Consider the following 15,460-nt stretch of genomic DNA (forward strand, 5'->3'; position numbering starts at 1 on the left):
ATCATTGCTTCTCCTGAGCAGCTTTAAGCAAGGATACCGCTATTGTCGTAACAGAGTTTTTTTCACGAACGGAAAGCCGTAAACATCTAGCTTAATGAGCACTCCATTCGAATCATTTCGTTCTTCGACACCTTGCAGTGAAGTTTGAGCAAAGAAATGTCATTCCAATCATACTGAACGCCGAGGTCTATTTCGAACGGTGGCATTTATTACGGTCAATATTTGGCTGCGCCGCCAGTCAGTGTTTCCAGCTTGACTGATTCGTAAAAGCCCTTTATCTAAAATGTACGGATAAATATGCGCTGACGATTTCACTTGCAAACAAGGATACAGAGACGGAGGTGTATAGAGTTTTCGCGTACGTAGTCTGCCGTTCATAATTTACTCCTATCGGTCGAAAAAGAGGGCTATATACCTCGTGTCCAGAAAGTTATGAATCATCCAGAGCTTTTGGACTGGCATGAGCGCCAGCTATCACAAGCATTTTAACCACCCTGTGTTCAGCGGTTCTCGCAAGGACACGAATGAGTGATCACATTTTCGAGCAACTATAAATAAGAGAAGACTAAAACAGAGGCGCAATAAATTCAGGACCCAAAAGATACGCATGGAATTGAAGTATTCAAGTTTGCACAGTTACTTAAAGGCGTCTTAAAGTGAAGGAATACGTTTTGCGGAAACATGATCGAATTGATTGTGAACAAACCTTATGGTTATTGAACGCAAGTAGAGATGGGGCAGTGCAGAAAGATCGAGAGAGCGAAGAAAAAAAAAGAGGGGGGGGGGAGCTAACCCACGTTCTTTCTCTTTTCCTAACATCATTACGCGTCTACACGAGCAGAAACCGTTGTTCCAGAAATGCAGAAGGCTAGGCGGACGCGGAAAGCGTCTATCCTGGAGACAATGGAGCCACACACTGCGACACTAGCCAGCAAGTTTAAAAGCGTACATTTGTTTGCGCTTCGTTGTCCTGGATTTTGTTTATGTGATGACAACGAGTTTCTATTTTTTTGCCCCCTCCGATGTAACCGGAAAAGCGGTGTTCGACAACAAGATTCGAGGGACAAGAGAAAGACAGAATGGAGGAAGGGGGGTGAAGGACCATTCGAGAAACGATCTGCCAGACGTGCATCCCCAAGCATTGTTGCTTTCTTAACGCTCGTCGAGGACCTATCCAGCAGGTCTGGCGGAAACTGCCGTCAGAAAGTACAGCTTTCCTTCTGAGGATAAACGAGAGCGGAACTCATAAGCGAAAGTCAACCGTCCATGGCGAACCTCGAGGTAGATGTACGCTGCTGTCCCTGGGCCGAGAAGGATCTTCTCCGGAGCGTTGACCAGCGCTTGGCAAAGGACGTCATTTTGTCTCCTCTGTTCTCAAACGACTAAGCGAAAACTTCTCTTGCCCGGTCACCGAAAAGGCCAGTTAGTGCACGCTATGTACGGCACGTGTGAAATGGTATAGGTGAGATTGTTAAGCTGAAATACGCTATACAGAGCGTTATGACTTGTGTTGGGAAGAAATTCAGGTGACCAGGAAGAAAGCATTGTGGAGCGTACCATCAATGTATCTCAGCAAGACCACTTGCATTATTTACCCCATAGAGTCTTAAGAGCGTATGCGACGAAACAGTGACAAACTGCTCAGAAGACTTGTTATACAAATTATCTGTCTGATTGAATATCAGTAGAAGACACTCCCATCTTTTACTACGACAGCTCTATGTGGGTATATTTACTGAAAACAGCGCCAGAATAGGCTTTGGTGAGGTCGATCGTAACCTTAACCGAACTGTGCCGCGGTTCGTGGCGCATCAATGTAGCATGCAAGAGCGGCCCCTTCGAACAGCGTCAGGGGCTCTGGTGGACACTTCCTCGTTCCAGTAGCCGAAAGTAATGAGTGTCACGGAGGGAATGCAGGGAGGGAAAATTAGAAGGGTGAATGCGTAAAAAACTTAATACGTGCTGTACATAATTACGTGTTCACATTCTCTGGGCCGAAATTAACCTGTAAATATTCTTTAAGCTTCATGTGTGCTGGATATGTACGATTCGGTCGTGAATCCTGTCAAGAGTCACTTCGCTCTACTGTCTATTGGATACCTCGACTTCCAACAGCAAGCAGCTTTACACGGCAGCTAGCTGAACACAATGTTAACTCAGTAAAGGCTGCACCGTCCGAGAGAGATGGGCGTTCGTTTAGGCTGTCAGAAGCTTTTCTAGACTGAAAACTTCTTCATTTAGGGACTGACCTCTTTGAAACAATAAAAAAGATAGATGGCAGTGCTGATATTATCTAGTCAGAGTGGCTGGCACATTCCTTTCTTTATTTGGTGTTTCGAGGCGTTTCTCTTTCGCAGCGAAGAGGTGAAGGAACCCTACGGAAGGGGAATAATTTCGGGGAAAGATAGGAGGCTCAGCGTAAACACTTTCACTAGGGCACATTTTCTTCCAGCAGTGCACGGAATGCGAGAAATGAGCAGAGTTAACAAGAGGCACGGTGGTCACCACCGAATGGTACTGCAGAACAACAATAATCACGGCGGGAATTTTTATGGTAGGCTGACCGGGGCAGTGCTATCTTTCGGCCTGAGCGCTGTGACGGCCAGTATAACAAAAATCCCTCCCCCAACTCACCTCCGCCCTTTCTTCCGACTGAGTTTTCGTTATCCAAGCGAACGAACAAGCAAGGGAGAAGAAGAGTAAATGGTGCATGCGCCCCAACCTGCTGATTCTCCATTCGGTTCGACTCTCAGCTAGCAAGATACAGAGTGCAGCTCGTTTTCCTGAAGATAAAGACAGCCTATAATGTTGATAATCATGCACAGATGGCAAGCGGGCAGCGTTGCTGAGAGGGTTTGTGCAGGATTTGGGCCTGCGGCGGACATAAAGAAGGTAACGGGAGCGAGGGAGGTGCTGCAAAAGTTGGAGAATTTGACCAAGCAATCAGCGAGGTGAAGGGAAAGTGTTTCAAAATGCTATGGGGTTACGGGTGTCAGGCTGCTATTGAAGCTATTGAAGGCGTGCATGCGGTCGAGAGTCAGATGGAGTGAGGAGCTCTGGAATAACTGGAGGTTATTACAGAAGAGGTATTTTGATTCGGTGGACTGAACTGGGATTATCCCACAACCAAGCTAATTCATTTTTTTTGCACAACCAGTAATAAATCACTGGTTGTAGAAATAAGACGGCATGATCAAGCTGTACAACTCTGTGCATAAGCTGCTCTAAATAAAAAAATATAAAAGTATGAAAAGTTAGCGCCAGCAGTTTAGTAGAAGTGTCGCGTCAAGGTCAAGCCAGTACCGTCTATTACGATATCAACGCGCTTTAGTCTATATAAAATGTGAATCTGCTCGACTATAATGGAGGTTTGCGTGGGAGGTCCAGCTTATCGCTTCTTCGCTTAGCCCTCTCGGGTTTAAGGTCTCGTCCAAAGCAGCGACTTGTTTCCATACCTGAGGTCGCGTGAGGTACAAATAACTGGCAGACTAAAACTCAGAACCCGCAAGCTAGATCGAGGGCTTACCCTGTTAGTGCATTTCCCTTTCTGTTGTTAAGCAAACGGGGAGTGGAATGACACGTAAATAGAGTCAGGCCTCACGTGGCTCGTATTCCGGCGAGTCCGTGTCGGTGATCTTCTGCAGCACGCGGAAGGAGCGGGACTGCACGAAGTCTCCAGGGTCCGAGGCGCGCTGACCGGCGGCGGGCGGGCGAGGCAGCGAGTGCGTCCGGTTTGGGTCCATGTAGCGGTCCTGCTGCTGCGGCGAACCGTCCAGGTTCAACCTGAAAACGCCACACGCGCCGGATGATGGGACACGACTCATACACCGGGGAGACGTTCGCCGCATGAAACCGGCGGAAGTGAGTACTCCTATTCGATATCCAATCAAATGAATAAAAATATAACATTGTCCGCCGTGCAATTTCACTACTCCTTGATCAAAGGCAGAAATCAGCCAGATTGATGTACTTACGAGGAGGTAACTATACAGATGCGGTCATCTAGCCTGCATCGAACCTTCATTCGCTAGAAGAGACAGCTTTCGAACGCAAATATTCGCCATCGAAGCGTTTTGTCTGAGGTCGTCAGTGACCGAAGACCTCGAACTGAACTGCCCTTGGAGCTTTGTTCACGTATCTCCGTGACACTGACAAGATCTGTGAAAGAGTTCTGGAGTTGAGTACGCTATCGTGTGCTCGATTCCCGACTGCGGCAACCGCATTTTGCTTAGTGCTTAATGAACTAACAGTTTCTTGCGCCTTGATTTCAGTGTGCGTATACGGAATTGCAGGCACAATGACTAACAGCAAGCGTCTCGAAAAAAAAAAAAAAAGAAACCAGATCTCTGAGATGGGCTGATAAACGCAATACGCGCTCTCTTTCTCTTGCTCACGCAGTTTACCGTCAGGTTTTTGACTGTGAACTTTGAACTTAGCTTTCTTTAGACTTTTTTTTTTTTTTTGCGCAAACCATAGTGTGCCAATTTCGCGCAATCTTCGCTCTTTACGGCCTGCTTTATTTGCGATCGCACATACGTTCGAAAACTGTCTCCTTTCCCCGCAAGAGAACTGAGCACAGACTGACTGAGCGACTGAAAGACAAAGAAAAGAGAAGCAAAGGATCAGTTCGCTATCGCCCGCTGCGAAACCCCGCGGGACGCCGCGGGCAGGCCATTCAATGCCCCATTGAGAGCGAATTGTGCCTCACGGCGTCTCCAAACGGGCACGGCGAGCAATCGGAGATTGCGGGCGGTTGCTTGAAGATCAACAAAGAAACAAAAAAAAAAAGATCACAAGGTCTGTGGGGTGCGCACATCATCTACCTGCACTGAGCACCACACGATGTAACCGTGCTCGTGCGCGTTGCGCAATACCAGTGCGCGCGCGATTCTCTCGCTGAAAAGGGAATGAGCCGTTAGAATATACGAGCGGCGACGCCAATAGTGGTTCTAAGAAAGTAAATTTAATAACATTTTTATTGGGATACGGGCCTAACAACGCAACCGTATCTTGTCCAGTCGTTTTTTCAGTCATTCGAACGGCGCTCCTCAACGAGGTTCCCGCGAATGCACTGTGCGACTGCGAAGGCACTTTGGGCACGGCGGTGACGACACACCGCCGTTAGAAATCATCAGGCGAGAGCGGGCAGTATTCGTCTCCGCAGTTGCCCGAATGACGCAAGGCGGGCGGCTCGAATAGCGGAATTCAATTTCTCGGTTCCTGTCGGCTAGGATAACTCGTATGCAGAGTCGCAGCGCACAGCGCACGCAATCCCTTAGAAAAATGTGCGATGAGTTTGCGATTTAAAGTTAATGAATATAAATGCAGAGCTTTCCTGCACATCAGCTGCTGGCGCCATCTGTCGGCCGCAAATGGCGAACACTGCGTAGCTGAGTGGGATAATTTTCATTTGTAACTGCGAGAAAAACGAAAGCTGCCCGAAAGACAGTGCGCGAAGATGTTGGTTTTGGCCTACTCTTACTAAGCGTGGCAGAATCTGACTAATAAAACACCTTTTGCGCGCGTACTGAGGAGCTTTGACGGTTATAGAAATATGAATGGGGTGTACCTGGACGTTCCGAATTCTCGCGGTAAATTCTGATGCTCAGCGCCATGCAGCATTTGGTGGTAGCCGCACAAACTAGAAGCGCTTCTCCAGATTTTCTGTGCTTGAGATATCCCACTTACCAGATATTTACCATAATTTCTGAGTTGAGTTTCTGATGCATTGCGGATTAAAACTGGCCAGCGAGTTTCTGATTCAGACGTGGTGTGTCTTTTCTTGTCGATATTCTTCTCAATTCACGATGTATGCTAAGCTCATGATACATTTATACATTATCTATGATGCATTAAAAATAGCGTTTCTGTAAAAAAAAAAAAGATATATTTTGAATGCTATTTTTTTATTATCACCTCTTTCAAATCACGCACAAACTATATCTATGGTTCCTTAAACGTAATGAAAACATCCACTAAATAATTATATGTGCAACTCTCGCTGAAACGCGGCACAGTCCGGAACGCACCCTTCAATCATTAGAACAAACAACTTCCACCTACCATATGAAAGGAGCAAGTAACAACAACGTCGAAAATAGGGCACTACAGTGTGCAATTACATGCCACACCGGCCACTCTCCTGATTCGAACTTCTCCATACACTGGACACATGCTTATAGTATATTGGCAATACAAGGCCTCTCAGTAAGCGCTAGTGAGTACTTGTCAATAAGCAGAGTTCTCTAAAAAAAAAAAAAAATTGGACCGCAGCGGCGGCCTAGTGGTTGAGCCTCCGCCTCGCATGCGGGAGGTGCTGGGTTCGATCCCCAGTGCAGCCAGATACTCGCCGGTGATGCAATGGGTAGAAGCTTTCCCCTGCCTGATGCTCGGCATAACCAGGGTGAAATGCTTGGGAAAAGGGTCTATGACCCCACCTTGAGAAGAAGAAAAATACCTTGTGCCGTGGCGCTCCTTGCGTCACAAAAAATCACTCTCATCAAAAAAAATTTGCCTTCATGTATGCACTCTACTATGCACTCTACAAGTACTCTGGCAGGTACAAATAAATGGATATAACTGCAAAATGCTAGATCATGTGCATCATTACTACACGAGCAATTGAAAAAAAAAATGTATGGGACGGTGCTTTACAAATGAACTGAACTTAAGTCGTCAAGCATAACGACATGCGCTCAAAAAAAAAAAAACTTTTGACCACCAGAAAACATAATGCAAAATTTCATAAAGAATTTCATTTTGTCGACCCGCAGCTACAAAGTTAATACAAAAGCTCATCAAAAATTTATGATGTTGGTCTGATGCAAGAAAGCAACAGATGTTGCCTTTGTGATTAATTTCTGATGACTCACGATGATTATAACGTAATGACATCACAAATTCAGCATTCATTTTTGTAAGGGGTGGCTTGCTTATTCGCACGAAGGTTGATCAGACAAACCAACTTTGTTCCCGATGCGTCGCATGCTAGACGACCTCTACGCACCCTTCCATCTGGCGGCTGGGCGGATCTCCCCATCCTTCACCCTGGGCCGCTGCTGCCTCCTGGCGGGCATTGATGCGCCTCTGGATGCGCGGAGACTTGATCTCTGACAGGTCCAGTCCTGTGCGAGAGGGTCAAAAAGCTTGAAGTTAGCGCGTATAAGTTCTGAAAAAGCACAATTCAAGCATTTTGGACTAGAATGACTTGCAGTAACGTGAGCTTCTCTTTTTTTTGTGTGTGTGGAGAAAAGAGGCACTGTAAAAACTAAAGAATTGATCTGAAGGGCACTATCACCGGCTCTCTACCTCATATGGTTTAGAAGAGCGTCAATTTGGGCTAGATGGTGCATTATTTTAGACATAAATGGTAATAGCGCTACAGCAAGACGTACACAAGAACAACTGACACAGGACATGCGCATGTCCTGTGTCAGTCTTTCTTGTGTACGTCTTGCTGTAGCGCTATTACAATTTCTGTCTCTCCCTCATGGTCGCCCGAATGGTCACATTAAGCAAACACAGCTGTATTTACTTTTTTTAGCTTCGGTTAGCGCTAGCTTTACGTGCGCTTTGACTCATGACTGAGTTCATGACTCAGCTGCGAATGAAATAGCCGTGCTTTAACTTAGCTCGCCAACACGTAGGTCGCATTGTCATACAAATGCACACTGCTGCATTCTTCTTTTTTTTTGTTTTTGCCAGTGTATTCACTTTAAGTGTTGTCAGAAGTTTTATGCTGAGCTCTCCTATCTGCTTGGACGTGTTATGAAGGATTAAACCTCATGTCCAGAGTCGAGTCTTGTGCGCTCGCGCCTCCCATTTGCTAAGCTACCCTCAGAGCCAGTGCGGGCTCTGGGCCGAAAGACGCGTGGAACAGCGTGTAACCTCGGCCATGACGAGATGTGGCGACAGCAACGTCGAGAACTGAAGCGCCAGCCTCAAAATTAATAGACTGGCGCCGTCACGCACCCCGAACCATAGCGCTTTAATTTGGCCGCTGCAATAACTCATCCACGAGCCCTGAGCCGTTCACAGGATGCCTGCGTCGCCCACAACGCACGAAGGGAGAGTCACGGCTGAAGTTCTCACCCCTTCATCAAAGACGGTATTTCTTTCCCTGTTTATGTGTTTCCTCACGTGAGACACTCCTTTTGATAAGGGACGAGTAAATATCGAGCCACCCAGATCATTTAGAAGCCCACTTGTTTTCGAACCCAGCGTCAATAGATTTTTCTTTTTTTTTCATGAAATGGTGAGAAAAAGCACACGTACGCAGACGGAATTAATAGTCAAGAAGACATCTGGTAGTTAACTTTAAAAACCCGAAAGTGGCAGGTCAGATTTCCCTACACTTACGTCGCAACAAAAAGCAAAGCACGCGAGAACGTTTTTCTAGAGAAGACACAAGAGAAATAAATTCTGTACAGCATCAAAGTAAAAAGGGTTCGTATTCATACCCCATCATATTCCATCTTTGAGCCCGTTAAATTTGAAGAATGTAAGATGGTTCGCACGAAGAAATTATTTTGGCGCTAAAAAGCCAGCCGGTCAGACCAGAAGTGTACTTCTCCTAAAGCTTTGCCGTTATGCGTTGAAGACAACGCTGCATTCTCGGCCCGGCTATTTTTTGCAACAGTTATCGATCCGTTTTATGCCGTACGGAAAGACGGTACCTTTACAGACTACAGATTATTATCTCCCGTCGTTTTTCGTGGAAAGGCCTGCTTCAACTATGTAAACAGTGGGAGCCTTTTATGTGCATAAAAAAAAAAGAAAAGAACTGAAAGAAAAGAGTAGCGACTCTTTCTGACGCCATGGTAGACTTGTAGCTCAGTTGTCATTTCGAGCAATGTTTTTGAGTTTAAAATTGGTTTTTCATTGTAGCATGTACGTGCATGATAAAAAAAAGCAAAAATGAATCGCTGACCAAGCAGTGTAAAGAAGAAAAAATGTTCCCTTCCGAATCATCAGGGCGCCTTAAGCTCCGGACCTAAAATAATACGTCCAGGTACGCGATACTGCATGACACTTTACTTGATGACCAATCCTCGTTTGTTACATTTGAAGTACACAGTGCCGCCCCACATGGTGAACTTCAAAGCCGGCAATTCTTCCCTGTAGTAGTAGCTGTCGTTCCTCTCTGTGCAGATGCCGACCTTGCCGAGGGAGTGAATAAAAATTTACTTTGGTATTTCTAGACGACAACTCTAGATGGAGCCCTAATACGAGGCTCAAATGGCGGCGGCCACCCTGTGCACCCACTGAACTAGCCAACGCTGGTCAGCCGCTCCTTATAAAAGGATTGGGTAGGGCGAGGGATGGATGGGAAAGAAGGAACGGTCTGGCATTGCCAGATAGAATGGAAGAGGTAGGGATGGCTATGGCTCCCACAAGAAGGACACGGACAGGGACTAAGCGAGGGATGACCGTCGGAGTAAAATAGCGGTGTAGGGAAAGTATCAGTCTGCAATAGCCTTAAGGCAGTTGCAAGCTCGGATGAGGAGGAGGGCACCGTATCCGAGAGTGGCGCAGGACAGCCAGAAAAACGTTGACGGAGAAGGCTTCATGACTGTGCGAGCTTGGCACCTGTTCTGTGGGGACCCGGAGGGATAATTCTCAGATGAGTGCATAAGCAAGCTCATTTTCAGGGAAGCCAGCATGATCAGGTACCCAGTCCATACGATATGTGCTGTTTGTGTGAGTGTGTGTTCCAGCCGGTGGTTGGTGTTACGTTGTAAGACAGCACGAGGTTAGCTCCTACACGCATGTTGCGAGTCGGTGAGTGTGGCGATCGCAGTGTTAGTGTAGACGTGTTCGGTATTCAGGGTGTCCGCGCCACCACCCGTTCTTCTAACAGCGGAGCATCCTGGAGACGAACTTCGGTTCTTCAGGCATGAGGACGTCTAACGCATGCACGTTAACCACGACGTTCGCTACACGCTTGCCGGTGAATGGAAAACGCATTCCTGCTCAGGGCGGGAGCTTCCTCGGTAGCCGTTTGAAAGGACCGGCATAATAACTTGGTCGAATGGTGCCGGCGCGCTGCCTGACGAGTCGGGTTCGCGTGCTTAGCTTCACCGTTTGTGCTGCCTGCGAACAGTGGAGTACTTACTTTTCTATCCAGGTCCCTTTCCAAAATGTGCATCATCCTCTTTTCCTTCTTCGCCTTCTATATAGCCTTTGCATTCTGACTCCTTCCTTCTTTTCTAGAGCTAAATATTGTTTCACTGCCACTAGTAATAATAGTAATTCCATTAGTAATATAACGGACACTGCACAAGGTGAGAGCAGATACAACTATTAAAGGCAGAATTGAGGAGAAGGCAAGGGGAGATATTTGTTGCCTATTTTTCCTCCTTAAATATCGTCAGGACTAGAGCAAGAAAATGGACAGCGAGAAAGGAACTATTGAAAGCGTTTACTAGTGTGAATATATTTCGCCATTTGCTATAGTTTAGAGAACAGGGTCCACTAGGTTAACCATAAGGTACTTGCTTTTGAAAGCGTTGCTGCTTTGGGGCAATACGCACGTATTCAGAAATGAAACATTGTTTTTTTGTGTGTGTATCCTCCTCATGTTTGAGCCTGGGAGAGAGAGAGAGAGGAAGAACTAATAAAAGGAAAGGCAGAAGGGTTAGGCTGAGGCAGACTGCTCTAGCTTGCTACTCTACGCCAGAACCTGGGCCTGATAAGGTGATAATGAGAGTCAGTGAGAATAAAGACACCATGGGTGACAGGCCATACGCAAATTGGCTGCTAATGAACCTATTTGTAGGCGATAGCGAAGTTGCATGCAAAAGAAAGCTTTTCGTTGAGTGTTTTTGACACGTTGCAACTCTCTCATACCTTCAACATTAATTTTTTTTTACAACAACTAGCTCCCTTTGCCGCCATCTTCTTGTCTTTGCTACTTGACCAACTTGTTAACACCTCCTTGAAAGGTTAAAAAGAACTGCCTATTTGTCGAATCTTCGAGCAAATAATATTTCTGGTTGCAATCGCGTTGCTCCTCTGTTCATATGCTTCGAGTATTGCTTCGCCCCGAGACATGAAATACCCACCACCGGGCGTGTACGTGAAGGGCTTCTTGTCCTTGCTGTTAAGCGTGCCAACCAGCTGGGGCGGCAGGTAGCAGAAAGGCTGCGTGCCGTCCTGGGGTCCCTGGGCCGCGATCTGGGCCGGGTCGTAGCCACTTCCGGACGACCTTTGCGCGGCCTTCTCGGCCTCCTGTCAGGCGAGACGGAGAGCCCATGTACAACACGGACGCAAAAAGAAAAGGGGTTACACGAGGTCGCCGAATGGCTGCAGTTTTCTTCGCCGCGCCCTGCTTTATCGAGCGTGTCGTCCGCCAGCAATCGAAGGCCGCGACGAACGCCGCTCTCTCCGCTGCTTGCCCGTTCTGCAGCTGGTTACATTTATTTGCCTTGAGGTGAACGGAAAATTATGCCACTTAGTAGAAGACAGCATGGACTTCATCTGTCAACACGGCGGGATTTAATCTCAAATAAGTCATCTAGAATAAGCATAATAATAGACAACCAAGTGCTGCAATTACGTCCGTTGAGGAGCTGCCTTCCCCAACCTGCTCCCCGGCTACTACATCTTCTGAAATACAGGTGCGAAATAAACCGCAACTTTTTTAACCTGCCGCAGGTAAAATGCGGCCTCGCTTGCAGCGCGGTAGTTTTATACTCCGCCAATATTTAATTACAAAGAAATTGGGTAGTGTTGTGAATACACGCAGAAGGGAACTTCAGTTCGCGAATCCCAATGTGACGACTCTGATAATGATATACACAATATTGCTCACGTGTCACAAATATATGAAATGTCATGAATTATTAAATTTTGAATGCATGTCGCCCACATTTAGCAAGGGCAGGAGAAACAGAAAGGCCAAAGACTTTCGTAGAAATTAGCTGTTTTTCACTTTTTTTTTTTTCACGCACCTGCTTCTGCCTCCACGTGGGAGCACCGCCCGATGGTGGCGGCGGGGGAGGTGGTGGCGGCGGAGGAGGACCACCAGGGCCACCTCCACCACTTTGCATGGGGGGCAGCGGCGGCGGTGGTGGCGGGGCAGCCGTGTGCGGCGACACCATCGATGTTTGCGGAGGGGGCGGCGGAGGAGGGGTGGGTGGTTCGTGGCGGAACGGTCCACCGCCGCCGTATCCACCGGACACCGGCGACGACGACGCTATGGGAGGCGGCGGCGGCGGATACGCATACGACTGATCATCGTAGCCTACGTTGGCACTCGTCGGTGGGGAGGCCATGCCGCCTATGGATTGCGCTGGAGGGGGTGGTATGAAGAATGCTCCGGGGCTTCGTCCGCCGCCAGAGACGGTGGGCGAGGCGTTGCCCTGGCGCCCACCGGCTGGCGGGGGCGGTGGAATCTGGAAGGTGTTGGGGCTGTAGCCGCCGCTAGACGGCGACGCCCTTCCTTGTCCAGCTGGTGGTGGCGGCGGTATGGAGAAGGAGTTTTGTGCTTGCGGTGACATGGCGCCCGCGGGTGGAGGCGGCGGAATGGGGAACTTGGGTCCGCTCGCGTTGAAGCGGCCGTTGGGTGAGGCTGTCCTCTGGCCCCCGGACGGCGAGTGGCCTCCTCCACTTTGCATGGGGAATAGTCCGCCCGTGCTGTAGTACACGGGAGCGTCCGGAGTCTCGGGCGCTGGAGGCCACTGTGGAGCTGACCACTGGGGACTAGTGGGAGTGCGGTTGGATGCAAAGGCCATCCTGTTCGGGTCAGCCGAGCCCCCTGGAGTCATAGGCATGTTGGGGCCAAAGGGTCCGCCTTGCTGCTGCCTGCGAAAATAGGCATCGAAACGAAGGTTGAACGGGGTGAGGATAATTTTTGCGGGTATAATGCCCTAGTAAGAACCTAAATGAAGAACCACTCATGCACAGAACTCAAGGGAAAGTTGTTTTGTTCGTGACGAGAGAGAGAGCACTGCTCTCACACTGTCGCAAATGAGCAGTAGGAAATGAGCGCTGGTATGAAAAAAAAATAATGCACAAATAGACACGGGCTACTGTGATTGACCCGATTGCTCACTGCAGTTAGCAGGTGGGCTTGTGGGCTTTAGAAACTCGCGCATCAGGCAAATCTTATTTGAGTCAGGACCTGGTGAACTGATCCAGCGCTCTGGGCGCGCCATTTCACTTCACTTTATAGCAGGAAATAGACACCGTCTCATTTCCAACACATTGTGATCGGGAATCCCGATGCAAGATGTCATATATAACTTGTCTACCCAGACCTGTGGCCCCGTGAACAGGACTGATATCAACGTCCCTAAATTACATGTGGATTAAGGCATGGAAAACGGGCCAAGCCACCAATAATCAGTCGACACGGGCGTTTAACGTCGCCTTTGTTGACTAAAATCCCGAGGATAAAAGTTATCGAGGTCACGATGTGCTTTATTTCCTGCTTCCTGTTGGCGAATCCTCCTCTTGAGAGACCTCCTCAAGGGCAACAGCCCAGCATGGAGGCACAGTTTGAAGGGCCTCACTTTCGTCGTGCAGTTCCATCACTGAATGTGGGCATGAGACTGCGCTCGTCATCTGCAGCCTTTGATACGCCCCAGCCCTAATCCTTGCCAACTTTGCTACCCAACCGTAGTTCAGTGACTGTAGCGTTATAATATCGAGCACGAAGCCCCGGGTTCGAATCTATCAACGACAACCGCTTTTCGACGGCGTTAACATCGAAACACACCACAGTACAGAAGATTCGGTGCGGGTTAAGGTGGCAGAGCAAAAGGCGCCAATTATCTCAACTGCGCACTAAAGTGGTAAGTATTACATTTATGAGCCTTTCAGTGAGCTGGCCGCAATATTATTGCATGTGCTGAGTGACCGCTTTCGAGTGGTAGTGCTAAGGTTGCACGGTGGTCAAGGCTGTGTACTGCGCGAACGTTGGTGTCATGCATCCAAGTGCTGAACCTTAAAACCTCCCATATTTAACCGTATTCAGCCTTAAAACAAGTGAAGCACATCAGTTTACTGCAGCGTAGTCACGCACATATTATCTGAAGAATGTGCAGTTCATAACAAAGTCCCGACCCTAAACGTTCGGGCACACTAGGCCGGAACTCATTAGAAAGTGCCAAAATCATGGTGCGCTCTATTACCTTCTTTCATTTCAAACCTGAGCAGCTTTTTCGGAGGGCCCGCGGTTTCAGCGTCGGCAAGCCACGCAAGACTCTCTAAACTTTCCAAACAAGCTCAGTCGACGCAGTTTAAACCCCGTTCCTTCGCCACGTCGGCCTCTCGCACGACTTTTCAAAGCTCGCGCATGCAGTACAAATTGGCCAGCACAGTTCGTTCCACTCGTAAGGTTTTCGCCGCCACCCGTGCGCGCGCGCATACAAGCGCAGCACCGCGAGCTGACAGTACCCGTCATAGCTCCCGTTCTCCAAAAACAAGCTGCACGCGCGATGCACAGCGAGCTCCCGCTGAGAAGCGTGCACCGGCCGACACAGGAGACGGGGGAAGAATTGACTGCGCAGGCCGGGGAAGCACGCCGCGAATGCAGCGTGTGCCAGATGCGCGCATTTATAGCCGCCGCTTGTTTGAGCCACGCAAGGGGCCGGGCCACTGGGTTAACGCGCAGGAAGAGCGGTTCTTTTTACTGTTCGTTACTGCGCGTTTTTTTTTTCCCTGACGCTGCGACTGAACTGAGGGGTTTGGACTTCACTCAAAGCAGCCCGAGAAGCGCGGCATCACCAGCGGCATCGTCCACGGCTTGGAACCTGGTGGGTATAAATATAGAGGAGAACGCCGGGGGGGGGGGGGGGGGGGGGGGGAGCGTAGGAGGGGCACGTGGAAAGAAGCCCTGGCACGATGACCGAGCTCGAGGACGCAATCCCGCGACCAAACCCCTCCCGTTTATCTCAGGAGACGGCGCAGACACGACGCCTGGAGCAATAGTTGCCAGCGACGCCAACCCCTGCGCGTTTCCCGGATTGCACTCGCTAGCGGAGATATTTCACACGGATGGCCAACCCTGGGCTAGAAGTAGCGCTGCTAGGCGGCAAAATACGCAGCACGAACGTACTGTCGGTACTTCGCAAATTTTATTTCTTTTTTTTTTGAAGCCTTGCGTGAATACGCACTGCGCTGAGGCCAGTAAGATTAGTTTATAGTACTAACCGGCTGGCTGGCTAACCTACGCATTATAGATCTTTGCCAGCTGCAAAGATGTTACTCGAGGACGCATAGACATCAGCGTGCGCACGCAATCAGCTACTCGAAAAAAAAAAATACTGCGCTGCTAGCCAGTGAATAAACGGCTTCTACTGACGATAGAATTACGTACTCCTGCTACGTCATGTTAAGAAGGGAGCTACGACAAACTCGGGGCGACAATTTTACTTCCTCCCTTGATTTGTCCACTGTGAAGGCGGCATTACTTGAGCCGCTAAGAAGCGAAAAATCTTTGCAGCGAAGTAAAAGG

At 48.7% G+C, this 15,460-nt stretch overlaps 1 protein-coding gene across 2 annotated transcripts in view; it reads right to left on the reverse strand.

Moving 5' to 3' along the window:
- LOC149353436 (uncharacterized) overlaps window positions 1–15,460 on the reverse strand; it is a 74,683-nt gene that overhangs the window by 36,796 nt on the left and 22,427 nt on the right. For both annotated transcript variants that reach the window (XM_089582555.1, XM_089582556.1), the window contains exons 2-5: window positions 11,952–12,804; window positions 11,064–11,229; window positions 7,007–7,124; window positions 3,602–3,783 (exon numbers count right to left, since the gene is read on the reverse strand). In XM_089582555.1, the coding sequence (XP_089438681.1) occupies window positions 3,602–3,783; window positions 7,007–7,124; window positions 11,064–11,229; window positions 11,952–12,804 (1,319 nt within the window). The remainder of the gene's footprint in view (window positions 1–3,601; window positions 3,784–7,006; window positions 7,125–11,063; window positions 11,230–11,951; window positions 12,805–15,460) is intronic.

This window comes from Amblyomma mixtum, chromosome 3, assembly GCF_055824585.1.
Source record: "Amblyomma mixtum isolate Tamu chromosome 3, ASM5582458v1, whole genome shotgun sequence".
Lineage (NCBI taxonomy): Eukaryota > Metazoa > Arthropoda > Arachnida > Ixodida > Ixodidae > Amblyomma > Amblyomma mixtum.